We start from the raw sequence: 14,177 nt of genomic DNA, 5'->3' as shown, positions 1-14,177 counted from the left end.
ATTGTGAAACTATTAGCTTCATTATGCATCTTATCCCAGCCTCTTTGAAGTACTAATTCAATCTGTACAAATCCTAACGTGTAGTGTAAGATTGAAGCGTCAATGTGATTATTCTTCAACTGTTGATGGGAGGGGCTCCAGTTTATATTTGGAGCAACGAGTCCGTTGTAATAATAGGTAAGGAAAACAGATGTCATATTGAAAAAATAATCAGGACAGATTTGAGTACCGTATTTTCCGCACTATAAGGCGCACCGGATTATAAAGCGCACCTTCAATGAATGGCCCATTTTAAAAATTTGTCCATATATAAGGCGCACCGGATTATAAGGCGCACCTTTAATGAATGGCCCATTTTAAAACTTTGTCCATATATTTGGACACGCTTGCTGTAGTGGCTCAATATTGGTCCATATATAAAGCGCACCGGATTATAAGGCGCACTGTCGGTTTTTGAGAAAATTTGAGGTTTTTAGGTAGGCCTTATAGTGCGGGAAATATGGTAATAGTCAAGAATTACAATGAGCACCAAGGGAAGCTCACTGGGTGTGTCTCAGCCTTACATTGCAATTAGTCTCCAGGATCTCCTCAGTTTCCTGCGAGCTTCATGAGGAGATGAACCATGTACTTATCAACAACACAATGTTTAATATATAAAGCCCTTAAGTCTCATGTTGTCCCATTGCATCACATATAGTACACAACGGGTTACACTGAAATAACACCGCGTGTATTAAAAGACAACCCATGACAAAACAAAGCGGAGTGGTTGTGAGAATACCAATGTAGATCCATCAGCCACGCTGATATAGCATGCATGACTTGGCAATTTGATAGTCTGCACATCAGTGACATACAGAATAACATTAAAAACATACAAATGAAAAAACATATACAAATAGACAGCTCTGATTTAATCCTGTCTTTTCATTACCAAGCCTGCTCCAAGACACAATGGGGCGAGGGTATCCAGTGGCGACACACTCCAAAATGGCCGTTTGGTGAACAGTAAGGGTGAGATTTTCTGGACCAACTAGGATCATTGGTTCTTTGTAAACAGATGACTGGGATCCTGAAAAAAGAAGGGTGGATATTTAAGATAGGAAAGGGAATGATGGATGGCATCCTTTAATTGGATTTCTCTACAGTTCCTCAGAACAATATACTCTATCTCTTGGATCTGACAGATAAACAATAGGTTTTGAAAATCTTGGTAAATATACTGTAATGGTAACAAGTGCAAGGAATCAGGACTCAGAAGGCATGATTATACAGTAAAGCGAGTCAATAGTTTGTCCCACAGTGAGAATATGAAAATGCTCATGGTATGCTGCTATTAAAGTTGTGAAACAACCTGAAACGGAAAGAAGGGCCTCAGCACTGTGTTTCACTCCTGCGCTGTTATGAGCCACACAGCAAAATTTGCCACTGTCCTCCTCGCGCACTCCTGTAATCTGCAGAACACCTGTAGGCAGGAGAGTGTACCTACAAGAAAAATGAAGGTGCACATTATTACTCACAATAGATTTGGCATTTTGATACACCACATTTTTATGGCTCTATACAGCCAAATTATCTAAGATGTCTTTGTTAACTTAGTGGCCTCGGGTCTTGTTATTTTCTGCTGTTTGCAAATGGTGTGATCTTCAGTGTTTATGTGCTTTGGCTTTTAGGTTCTTCATCATGTGGAAAGCTTAAGTGTCTCTTTCACACAGGCATTAAGAAGGAGATTGACAGGAGGATTGGTGTCACACTATTGGACCATGGTGGTGAAGAGAGTTCAGGCAAGCAGCCAAGCTCTCGATTTATCTAGCCCACTTACGTTCCCATTCTCTCCTATGAGCATATAAGAGTAATGAGGTCGAGGTAGTGGACTCAAAGAATGCTGTTAAGCACACACACACATACACACACACACAGGTATTGTAAGGTGAGGCTCTTCACCGTCTGGGAGGGACTCAAAGTCAAGACAATTATTCGTCCAAGTTAGCAGGAGCCACGAGTTGTTTCCAGTATCTGTTATGAATGGCTCCTGGACATTTCCCAGGTGAAGTCTTCCAGGCGAGTCCAACCCAGAGTGAAGAGGGAGCCTCAGACCTTATACACACTGTAGGGACTACCACCATGACTCACAGTTGGCCTGGGAACGCCTCTTGGAGACAATGGGAGGCCCGAGTGATTGATAATATGTGACATCATCATGTTTTTATTACTTTGGTACACTTGAAAGTAACAAAGGGACATCATAACTAATGTGTCACGACATATTGCAATTCAGACCTCTTGTCCTTGGTGTCAACAGGGCGCCCATCTTTTTCCCAGCTGATAAGAGGCTCTGGCAGGCCATGGATTTGGCACTGGAATCTGGCCACACCAGACTCCTCAGCATGCACTGGCTCTGGTTGGACATGGAAGTCGGCCATGGCTATGGGAAAGGAAGAAGCGATGTTTACAGGATATTTAGTTACTCGTTTGTTACCACACGGGGGAGGGGGGGGGGGAACAAAGGTAAGGCACAGAGCTATGTACATATAAGGTCAAAGTTTCTTCTGTTTTGTTTTGATCTTTAATTGACACATGCTTCAAAATTTGTTCACTCGGACGTACAAAAAAGCCCTCAATTTGAAAATGAATACTGTAGCTCAGGGGTGTCAAACTCATTTTTTTCACGGGCCGCATTGTAGTCATAGCTTCTTTCGGAGGGCCATTATGACTGTCAACCCAAATAAATGTATGAGCACCTCATATTATATACAGTAAAAGCTACAAAACAAACGGACAAATAACTCCTTTTCAAATCAGACGAGTAAAAACTGGTCAAATATTAAAAAAAATATATATATATATATATTAAAAGTGAAGACAATTTACAATTCTAGTTATGACACACGAATTTGATGCACAATTTGTCTTCGCGGGCCACATAAAATGATGTGTCGGGCCGTATCTGGCCCCCGGGCCTTGAGTTTGACACCTGTGCTGTAGCTACTCTGCGGTTATATGCTGTTTCTAAGGTCCATGTTTTCAGGGCTAAGCTTTAATTTGGACATGTGTGCCATTTTTTGCAAAATCCTAATGAGCGGATTTGAATTTGACGCTGTTGTCCCGCGCTCGGGAATCATTTGGTGATCTAACCCCCCAAATCCAACCCTTAATGCTGAGTGCCAAGCAGGGAGGCAATGGGTCCCATTTTTATAGTCTTTGGTATGACCCGGCCGGGGTTTGAACCCACAACCTTCCAGCCTCAGGGCGGACACTCTACCACTAGGCCACCCTTTAAAAGCTAAAGGGTTGGCATGAGAGAATACGCTTTTAAAACGTCGGTGAAATATACACACACACATTCAACACAATAATGAAACATCGACTCTAATTGTAGACGAGCTGCACTGTCCGGTTGCTGAAGGTGATCTCTGTTTACATTCGTGAAAGACATATGGATTTCCTGATATGTTTCTATATTGTATGAAGGTCAGGCAGATTTAAAAAAAATATATATGCAACCATTGACTAGGATGACATATGCATCAATATCGATGTACAGAGTTCACTTCAGCTGAATGTCACATATCAACAACAAAGGATTCAAACGCAAACTTAATTAGGGAGAGGTCCTCGTCATCCACAATGTTCTTTCCTTCTCCAACCCACGTGGATTCATTTAATGTCAAACTTAATTAACTTGGACGAGAGTGTACTTTGCCGAACGCAGTTAATATTCAACAAAATAAGATGCCCTATTATTTCTAGACCTACTGGTATTACAACCTTCCCTTGCATTCATTCATTATTCAGAGGAGGGTCAATTGGAAAGCAGTATGCAGCAATAAAAGGCTTTTTTTTAGAATGACAACTTGTTCCGATGTGCGTCCTTACACTCTGTCAAGAGTATTTATGCATTGTGTCTTATATTGCTCACACACCTTTATTGTGTCTTTCTTCTTCTAATTACAATGGATGTTGTCAATACATTTCATTATATGTGTTTTTGGCCTTTTTGCTTTTTTATTTTTCAATGTTAGTGGTTTTACTCATTCACTCATGGCACATCCTCAATGGTTTAGTTTGGCGTGTTTGTGAATTTGGTAGACAAGCTATGCCTCACTGGGCATTTCTGATTCGCCCTTGTTGGGTATTTTCTAAGAGGCGTGCGTCCGTGCCGGCGCCCGTCCAGACCGGCCGCCGGGCAAAGCTGGGTGGTGATAGGAAATGACTCCTCGTGACACAGGCATCTTGGAATGAAAAAAGATGGTATGCCTGCTCATTCTGGTGTCTCATCACCTCGCGTCCGTGCACCTCTGTCTTCTCACTCGAGTCTCTTGTCTCCTCCCGTGACCGTCTGCTTTAGGGTCCGGCTTGAATATGCACATAAAAAAATAACTAATCGCTAATGCCTCTATGGGCTCTGTCCTTCTTGAGGTAAATGGTCACAATTGGGGGCAATCCCCTTCATCAGGAACCGATAACACCTTCAAGCAACCATAAACTGGGTTGGGGACATTTGTCTTCTCTCCTTGCAAAGCACCAAGATCGGTTTACTTATGAGAATTGCGTTTCGACCGCCCTGATTGTGATGCAAATGAGGGACACCGCAGAAATTGGCTGTGAAAAGTCTACGTTCATTCCACCACAACATACAAAGGTGCGAAACTCTACCAAGTCGAGCAAAATACAGAAACCATTAAAACTCCTCCCATGTGCACAGTTTGACTGTGCTTTGCGCTAGACTAGCAATTTCACTTTATTAATGTTGTAAAATCAATGCAACCCTTAGACATGAATATACATGTTTTTTATTTCCGATGTGTGAATGTGAGCAAAAGCCAATACAGTGTGTAATATACTGAATTGTTTTAGAGCGCAAGTGCACTGCAGCATTGAATTAAAGCCCCAAAGGCATTACTACTGCTAATGATGTTGCAGAGGTTAGGTGTGGGCCTTGCGAAAATCTTTCCGAACACAATTCACACAAATGAGAAACTCAGGGTGACAAATAGCTCCTCAACTTAAAGACACAAAAACAAGCACTCGTACAGACCGTACAGTGTTTGCTCACGTGGAAGAAAAGACTAAATAATAAGACAACAAATGCTTGCGTTTAACGATTTGGCGTGTTGATCTTGCTGACATTACTGGACCTCATCCCATCATGCATAAAACATGAGCCCAGCCCCTGCCACTATTGACACACGAGTCAGAAACCTAATAGAATAATCGCAATAAGGTTACATGTAAACGGAGCCAGAGTGAAGCATCTGCAACTTCAAGCACATCTGTATTGCATCTTTCTGAGTGGTGTTTAGAATATTTGGGTGTTTGTGTGATGCGCTCCATGCAAATTTCAAGGTAACAAATGAAATTATGGAATAAAATGCTGATCAAAACATCTTAAAAACAATAGAATTAAATTGGTATCAATGATAATGACGATAAAGAAATAGTGTAATGAATTAGAAAATGCAATTCCTGGAGAAATTGCGTGTTAAGGCAAAGAAGCTGAATAAATATTTGGGGAATGCTATTTTTAAAGTTGGAACGGGTTGAATTAGTTAAAAAATGTAGAAATTAGAAGGGGAATACAAAATTTTGGAAAATTTGGCATGAGTTACAAAATTGAAAATTTTGAATTTTTGTGAGTGAGAAAATGTGGAATAGGTAGGCAAAAGATGAACATTTGAAAGTTGGAACGGGTGGAATTGGTCAAAAAAATGTTGAAATCAGAAGGGAAAAACAAAAGATTGGAAAATTTGGTGTGAATTTCCAAATAGAAATTTTTTAATTTTTGGTAAGTGGGAAGTTGTGGAATAGGTTAGTATGAGTTGAATCGGTTGAAAAATGTAGAAATTAGAAGTGAAAAATAAAATTTTGTAAAATCTTACGGAAATTTTAAACGTGAAAACGTGAAGTTGTTGAATTTAGCAATTTTGGGAATGTCAAAAATCTTCCCCAATGTCAATTGAATGTGCTAAATGATGTGAATTTCAAATTGGAACGCCTTAAATGTGAAATGTTGAATGTGCCATTAAGAATGAATGGGGAAACATTTGCCGGAAATTGTGAATTTTGCGAAAACGGAAAGTGTTTGGCATGAAAAAAATGCAAGCACCCCTCGTGTGAAAATTTGGAATACGTCAAAAGTGGAATGAGTGAATCGGATGAATTATGTGGAAGTAGTAGAAGAACCAAAAAGTGAGGAGAATAAAATAGAAGAAGCGGGAGAATAAAGTGAATGGTGTCGAATAATTGCCTTCACACTAATGAATATATAATTCCAAGTGTAGGAATGCTTAGTCTGTAAGTGATTATTGGATTTGAGAGCCAAGGTGATTACACAGACATTACTGTAATAGTGTACTACTTACACTATTCTTATGAAAGTGTCAAATTTATTTTGTACACAAACGCCAATAATGGCGAGATTCTGCTGAATTCAAAATTCGAGCTAAATCCTGAGCCGCTGGCACATGAGTTGTCAGCATACTACACAAGTAGGCAGCCTACTTAAGCATCAAATTATCTTTTTTGTGTGAGGGCACAGTTCACTCAGTGGTGAAGGATTAACTGAACATGTATGGTGGTCTTTTGGGGCTTTTGGTCTTATTTCTGACATTTACTCCCACGTGTTTAAGAGAAGGGACGTGAGAATAAAAGCAATAAGCAGCAAGACTCATTCAAAGCAGTAAGCTTCACCACACATCCTCACTTGTAATTCTTGCATGACAAGTACAATTTTGAGTTGAATTTTGAATTTATAAATATATATTTAAAAAGCTGTGATCACATGTGAACGCTGCACACTTTGTGTTGACATTGAATACAATGCAGCACTGATCCCTTAACTAAAGCACCAACATAAATCCTCACCCAATTATTGAATGTTATAATGTCCTCACCCAAGCTAACGTTGCCATTCAACCACCCCCCACGCCAACACCATCATCATCATTTCAACATTTTGCATACCCCACCCCCACGAGTCCGTTCAAGCTTGTGATATCATTAAGTGCATGTTGTTTCAGTAGCAGGGTTGATTGCTCTACACCCCTGCCCCTTACACTTGAACTGCTTTTAAATAGGTGTCCCTGAAATAGCAGCATCTGTGGCAGAGGTGGCATTTTAATGCAGATGTGATATTTTATTGTCTCTGTGCCCCTCTAGCTTCTCTGCGCCCTACCTTTTCAGCATTTGAGCCTGTCTGATCAATCTGCTGCTTCCTAATGCGTGATGCTTATCACCTATGACTGAATGAGTTGCACATGTGGGCTTTCTTTGTGTGATACACATTCATTTCCACATTTAATGATATATCATATCAATATCCTCCAGAGACAGTCCCTGTATTGCAAAAAGAATATCAGGTGCCACATTAATTTAGGTTACCGTATTTTCCGCACTATAAGGCGCATCGGATTATAAGGCGCACCTTCAATGAATGCCCCATTTTAAAACTTTGTCCATATATAAGGCACACCGGATTATTAGGCGCACCTTCAATGAATGGCCCATTTTAAAACTTTGTCCATATATAAGATATATACATTTGGCCCGCGGGCCGGACTTTGGACACGCCTGCTGTAGTGGCTCAATATTGGTCCATATATAAGGCGCACCTGATTATAAGGCGCACTGTCGGCTTTTGAGAAAATTGGAGGTTTCTAGGTGCGCCTTATAGTGTGGACAACACGGTAATTAGTTTTTAGTGATAAACATGCACGCACACACACACATGCACGCACGCACACACCCACACATTTATGTACATTGCCTATTTCATTACAAAACTGTGATATTAATCACAGCATAGCCTGCCAGCACTCTATAGAAGCTCACTTGTTTGTGTGTCATTCTTTTATGGACTATATGTATGTGTCAAATGTCACAGCAATGCACCCAAAAGCGGAATGCAACATAAATATATAACGTCTATGATTCAGCTATGAGTCAACAGACAAGGCTGCGAGAAGTATGCAATTCTAGCGAGAATCAGTCAATGCAATCATGCAAACCATGTTTGACACAGTTAACAGCATGAGGAAGCTAATACAGAGTGAATGTCACATACACGTTCTGTCATTTTGAGTTAACAATCTGACTTTTCACAACATTCTTCCTATGCTGCACATGTCACAGGCTGACTGTGTATTTGGATTCCTCCACTCATTGCCGAACAGGACACATTTTCGACTCAATTTTCCTGTCAAATGACAAAATGCCTACTCGTACTGTAATTGGCTTTTCTGGATGTGTCACTCACTTGTTTGCATTTGGCTTCCCAGTGGTGTGACTATTTTTATTCTGGTGTGTCGATCAATACGGTGGAGCTTGTGCACAAAGTTAAATATAGTAAGATGGATGGATGCGATTAAGGCTCTCTGCAGGACGTAAAAGGGGTGGGAGGAGAGTTATCAGTCAAAACATTTTTTAACATTTTTTCCTTTATTTCACTGAACAAGTCAATGAAAGGTTGACCCTTGGTTTTCTGAACATGAAACTTGCTCTGCCCTTTTTTGTGCTCATTTATTTCCAGCAGCGATAACACAATACCAGTGAAGACTGAGGAGTTCTTTTGAAAAGCGTCACTGTCAGTTGAAATCTTTTTTGTCCGAATTTGGACAACTTGATATTTATTCTATGAGTCTATGCCAGGGGTGTCAAACTCATTTTTTTCGCGGGCCGCATTATAGTCATAGCTTCTTTCGGAGGGCCATTATGACTGTCAACCCAAATAAATGTATGAGAACCTCATATTATATACAGTAAAAGCTACAAAACAAACTGACAACTCGTTTTCAAATCAGACGAGTCAAATATTTTAAAAATATACATTATTAAAAGTGAAGACAATTTGCAATTCTAGTAATGACACGAATTTGATGCACAATTTGTCTTCGCGGGCCACATAAAATGATGTGGCGGGCCGTATCTGGCCCCTGGGCCTTGAGTTTGACACCGGTGGTCTATGCTATTGGTCAGTCTCTTATTTTTCCAATTTAATGACCAACCTGAAGTGGCAAAAATGGTGAGGTCTCCTTGAAAATAGTAGTATAAAAATAGTAATATTGTGCAATGTTTAATAAGAAATCTATATACTAAACGCGTGATTAATAGTTTTAATGAACAGTAAAAATCATGCGACAAATGAATGATAGGTACGGATACATATACCGTTTTTTTCATGTATAATGCGCAAGATTTAACAAATTTATTGTCCTTAAATTTGGGGTGCGCATTATACATGGGTACAATTTTTTATTTTTTTTTATTTTTTTGACACGTCAGCTATACAAAGAGCGAGAGTTCAGTTCTCTACCTAAATGCGTATTACAGGTAATATTTTATTTCACAACACTTTGCCTTGTTCCTTTCTTCACTGCTGTTCACTTCAAACACGCTCCATACGAAGACAATGCTCTCGTATCAGACGCTTGCTCGATCACCTGCTCGTTTGCTGTCACAATGTACCCTACACAAATCCGAAACATTTCTTCACTATCGAGTTTGCTAGCGCATGCGCAGTGATACTGACCGGCAGAATAACATCCGGTTGTTCCCAAAAATGATCTTTTTTCTGAAATAATTTGACGTTTACGGACTTAAGTAGGAGTCAAAATTTGGGTGCGTATTATACATGGGTACAGGCTTTTTTCCAGCATCGACATGCCATTTTTAGGGTGCGTATTATACATGGGTGCGCATTATACATGGAAAAAAAACGGTATTCCCAAAATCCCCTGTGTCCATCTGACGGAAGCATCTGAAAGACTAAATTGGCATCCTCTGATATGATGCCATCATAGCGGATGGTCGCTTTCTAAAGTTACCTTGACAAATGCACGTGCAAAGTACAACCTGCTGTTACATGATAACGACAAACAAGTCTTCAGCACACCTTTTTGTTCTGCGTGTTTATGCAAAAGGTATACAGAGCTTATCGCTCCTGCATTTTCTGGAATGCATTTTAGCGAAAATGACATTTGATGTCTTATTCTGGAAATGCCTTGCTGCGGAGGCACCACATTAATTATAGCACACCTGTTAGGGAAGCCCAAACTATCTGCTGCTGACAGCAGATGAGCAAGGTCACACTCCTTCATATTCCAAACCTACAGGCAGCAATATCATTTGCTGGAGATGATTGCTTTTTCTTTTTGATGATCCACAGTCATGCTGTGTGTGGCACAGCTGTAAGCGAAGCAATAATCTGGGAGTGTTCATCAACTGATATACCTTCACCTTTAAAATGCCCGTTTGAACACGGTAAAATGGCCTCTGCAAATTAAATAGGGGTTTACATGAGGAAAATCACATGTATGCTGGCCATGGTGATGTGCCAGATTCAAAAATTACACTGCACAAGTGTTTTACATTTTCTTTTCGTAGCGGAAGAATTGAAAAGACGCGAGGAGTGTTGTGTCGTTCACTAACGACTTGTTCAAATGATCAAATCCTACCTGAATGTTCACTTTCTGAACTAATTTATTTTTCCTTGTTTGAGCTGAGCTTAGTTGCAAGCGTGTGGAACTAAAGTGATTGGGGACAGCTTTCCTCGAATGAAACTAATTTGTGTCTCTTATTAAAAAATGTGAACTAGCCAAATAAACAGAATATGGCGGTTAACTGGTTAACACGTTTACCTCACAGTTCTGAGGTGAAGGGTTGGGTTCCGGCTGCGGCCTTTCTTTGCGGAGTTTGCATGTTCTCCCCATGCCTGAGTGTGTTTCCTCCCATTCCAAAGACACAAATGGTAGGCTGATTGCCCATGTGATTGTGAATTTGAAAGGTTGTTTATCTATGTGTTCCCTGCGATTGGCTGGCTACCAGTTCGGGGTGTACCCCACCGACCGACACAAAAACTGCTGAGAGAGGCTCCGGCATGCCCGACCTTTCTGATGAGTGGTTCGGAAGAAGAATGAAAGAATGTTCCATCCATTGAAAACTGTTGTCGGTGGCAAAAGAAGAGTCATCCGTTTTTGCATTAAGAGTTTGCAATAGTCATGAGGAGAGAGTGAAACATTCGGACGCTACGTACCGTAGCAAATGAGCTATCTCAATGTAAAGGACGCCAGCTCATATCCTACGTAAGTGTGTGTTGATAAAACATCACTCCTCAGAACCTGCAAAGCCACCCACCTAGTTTGCATGGGGTATTTCTTTGCAGATTCTCCACTAATTTCTGACTCTTGTGAGAAGTTCAGTTCCGAATTGTCATCTGATGTCAGCCTTTTAGTTTTGTTGAGCTCAGCACGGTCTACACTGCAGATAACTAACACGCTCTACATGTATTGATTGGTTTTCATCGTATAACTGTCCAGTTTACAGTCATTGTGGATGACAAATGGTCTTTGTGTTTCTGCCACAAGCCTCTTGCAAAGGTACTTTGACCTTTTGAAATGGCAACATGTTTTCTTACTCAACTTCAACATCAACACAATTTGGACATTAGCTCTTGTGGAGTCTTTTTTTTTTTTTAGAGTGGGGGAGGGGTGATGATCAGTCAAAGCAAAACAAAAACGTATTGCCTGCCAAGAAGATTATTGTGGAAGAAAAACTCAAACAGCATAATGACACACTGTGTATTATATCCGTACACAGATGCAGCAAGCCATCGTTAATTAGTAGCAAAGTAATTGAAGGAAGGAAATGAAAGCTATTATGTTTACACAATGATGGGAAAGGTACTGTTTGGTCGCCCTGCTCACCAGCATGCCATGTCTCCATCCCAGGGACAAAGAACGGGTCGCTGCTATGCCTCCATCACCCCCCTTCCTCCTGCGCCATCTCAAGCCCCCTTCAGTACACACCGCACCCCATTGTCCGTCCGGCCGCTGCTCCTCCCACTGCAGCACCCCGAGCCCCTGAACACTGCCCTGCCCTGGTAGCCCCAAATCTCTCCACTAAGCCTCCTGCACTTACTGCAGCTTGCAGGCCTAATTATAGAGAAGCATTAAAGCACAGCAGATGCTGAAAATTAAGGGATTATTTAAATGATTCCCAGTCACAATTTGGATGAGATCAGAGATGAGTAAAATGCATTGTGAGTGTGTGTGCGTGAGTGTGTTAGTGGACAAACCTCTGCCATAAAAAAAAGCTTTTAGTTTGAGAGCTCACAATTTTAGTCATTGTTGGCATCAACTTTGCAGATAAAAAGAAAACAAGTGTTCTCACAGCGAACAAAGAGCGGATTTGATTTGATGGGTTAGAACAATAAAAAGAGAATGTTTTGTATCATTAAAGGCCTAGCCAGGTTTAAAATAGCATAATCATTACACAACTTGAAAGATTCTCCCCTGATCGTCAGAGAGATGGCACAAATGGGCTCAAATGGACACAAAGAGACACATCTATCTCGCCTCCAGGGATGTTAGGTACAACACTAGAGAGCCACAAATCCTGTCAAATGTCTTGTGTAGTGTTGAACAAAGACACCCTCTGCTTCAACATGCAAGCTGGCTTAAGCCTTTTTCTTTCTGTGCTCAGCATCATTGAGCATCACATGGGGATTGTGTGACATGTCCTCCTCTGGACACACCCACGTTAAGTCCGTTTTTATGAAGAATCTCCAACCATCATGCTGAATAACAGCCATGCAGAAAAAACTACATGGAGGCAAACATTAGAGTCGCTCTGTGCTTTTTGTCGTTGGATCTGGAGAACACATATTCTTAGATGTAGTTTTCCATTTCTGCTACCTGCTTCTTCCTCTTAGGACTTCCTCCCATTCTCGATGTGAGAGTGCGTGAAACAAGAGGATTTGGAGATAAAGACATCTCAGTGCATACTCTCCTCTTACTGAAGCCTGGAATCCGCTACTTGAAAGAATTTGATCTTCTCTTAGCTCACCCCCTTCTTAATTTGTCCCGCTGCCAAATGAACGTCTTAGGATGCTGCACGTGAGATAGCCGCCACGATAGACTGCCATGTCCCATTTAAAGCTACATTAACCTATCGTAGGCTCTGGAGGTATTACATTCCAGCAAAATTATGAGAAGAGGTAGTCCAGTCACAAACTGTGATCTTTCATGGACCAGATTTTATTATGTTTTGCTTTCTAGAATCTATCCTGTATTGTTGAAAGTATAATGAGCCTCAAAAAAGAAATGACTGCATTTGTTTGCACGATTGTTGCTGGAAAAGCTGGGATATCCTCACAGCGCCATTAACTACAATGCCCATAGGCCACATAACTAATTAACATTGCCAATACCTCAGCATTGCAACAACCTGCTTTATAATTCAAATGACATGGCGCTCCTATCATCCTACCTGCATATATGAACTCTTAGTCACATAAATCACTTGCGGCCTTTTATTCCACTCGTTCACTGCACATTCGCTGAAGAAAAGCCCTGAATGTGTTGTTGTGACTGGAGAAACTTGAAATATTTGAACATGTTCAGCAGCTCTCGGGGTGAAACACAGTTTATATTGAAATGGAAATGCCATAACATTCGTCCTTGCATTGTCAAGCAAGAAATAAGTGCGATCCACAGACGGTCGCGGTTGTGAATAACAACCTGGACCCAGGCAACACAAATCTTCTCGGTGTAACGCTCATTACTTCCCCCTCATTAGAGGACAACTGTTGGGTTGTAAGGCAGTTCTGAGGGGGGCAGGATGGTTTCCCTCCCGAAGGTTCTTGCCTTTTGTATTCCTGTTTCGATGTCATTTTGGATATTATATGAAATTCAAATTTGACAAATCCACTTGTTACACGTGTGCGTTTCATTTTTCTATAGTGGCCATTATTTAAAGTTGTTTGGGATGTCACAGGGACTTGATTGAGGCTGAAAGTATGACCCCACATCTGGCACTCTCATGGGATATGTAAACGAGGTAGGGCGGGCCGGACCCGTGCGCTCCACTGCGTCTCACAGAACGGTGAAAACAGGCCTTCACAAATGCCTGAAACGGCCGTGTAAATCTCACCCTTTCTGCATCCCGGCCCCCTTCATCTGCCCCCGGTAATTGTCAAAGGAGGGAAGTCTGCTGTTCCTCAGCTGTGTGGTTCCCTTTGGGAACTGAACTCGGGGTCCTTAATGGCTCACAAATTTATCCCATCACATGAAAAAAAAGCAGTTCTGCAAAAATGTACATAGAGGTCAGCATAAACTCTAATTGTTTCTGAACATACAGTTTAATGTTTGCAACTTAATCAACGTTAAGTGTGCAGGATGAGC

General features: G+C 41.0%; 1 protein-coding gene across 1 annotated transcript in view; it reads right to left on the bottom strand.

Moving 5' to 3' along the window:
* igdcc3 (immunoglobulin superfamily, DCC subclass, member 3) overlaps nt 1-14,177 on the bottom strand; it is a 54,195-nt gene that overhangs the window by 22,296 nt on the left and 17,722 nt on the right. The window contains exons 3-5 of the mRNA XM_061277541.1: nt 2,281-2,425; nt 1,355-1,485; nt 935-1,072 (exon numbers count right to left, since the gene is read on the bottom strand). Of these exons, the coding sequence (XP_061133525.1) occupies nt 935-1,072; nt 1,355-1,485; nt 2,281-2,425 (414 nt within the window). The remainder of the gene's footprint in view (nt 1-934; nt 1,073-1,354; nt 1,486-2,280; nt 2,426-14,177) is intronic.

Source organism: Syngnathus typhle, linkage group LG4 (genome assembly GCF_033458585.1).
Source record: "Syngnathus typhle isolate RoL2023-S1 ecotype Sweden linkage group LG4, RoL_Styp_1.0, whole genome shotgun sequence".
Classification (NCBI taxonomy): Eukaryota; Metazoa; Chordata; class Actinopteri; order Syngnathiformes; family Syngnathidae; genus Syngnathus; species Syngnathus typhle.
This window is presented reverse-complemented; position numbering and strand designations above follow the sequence as displayed.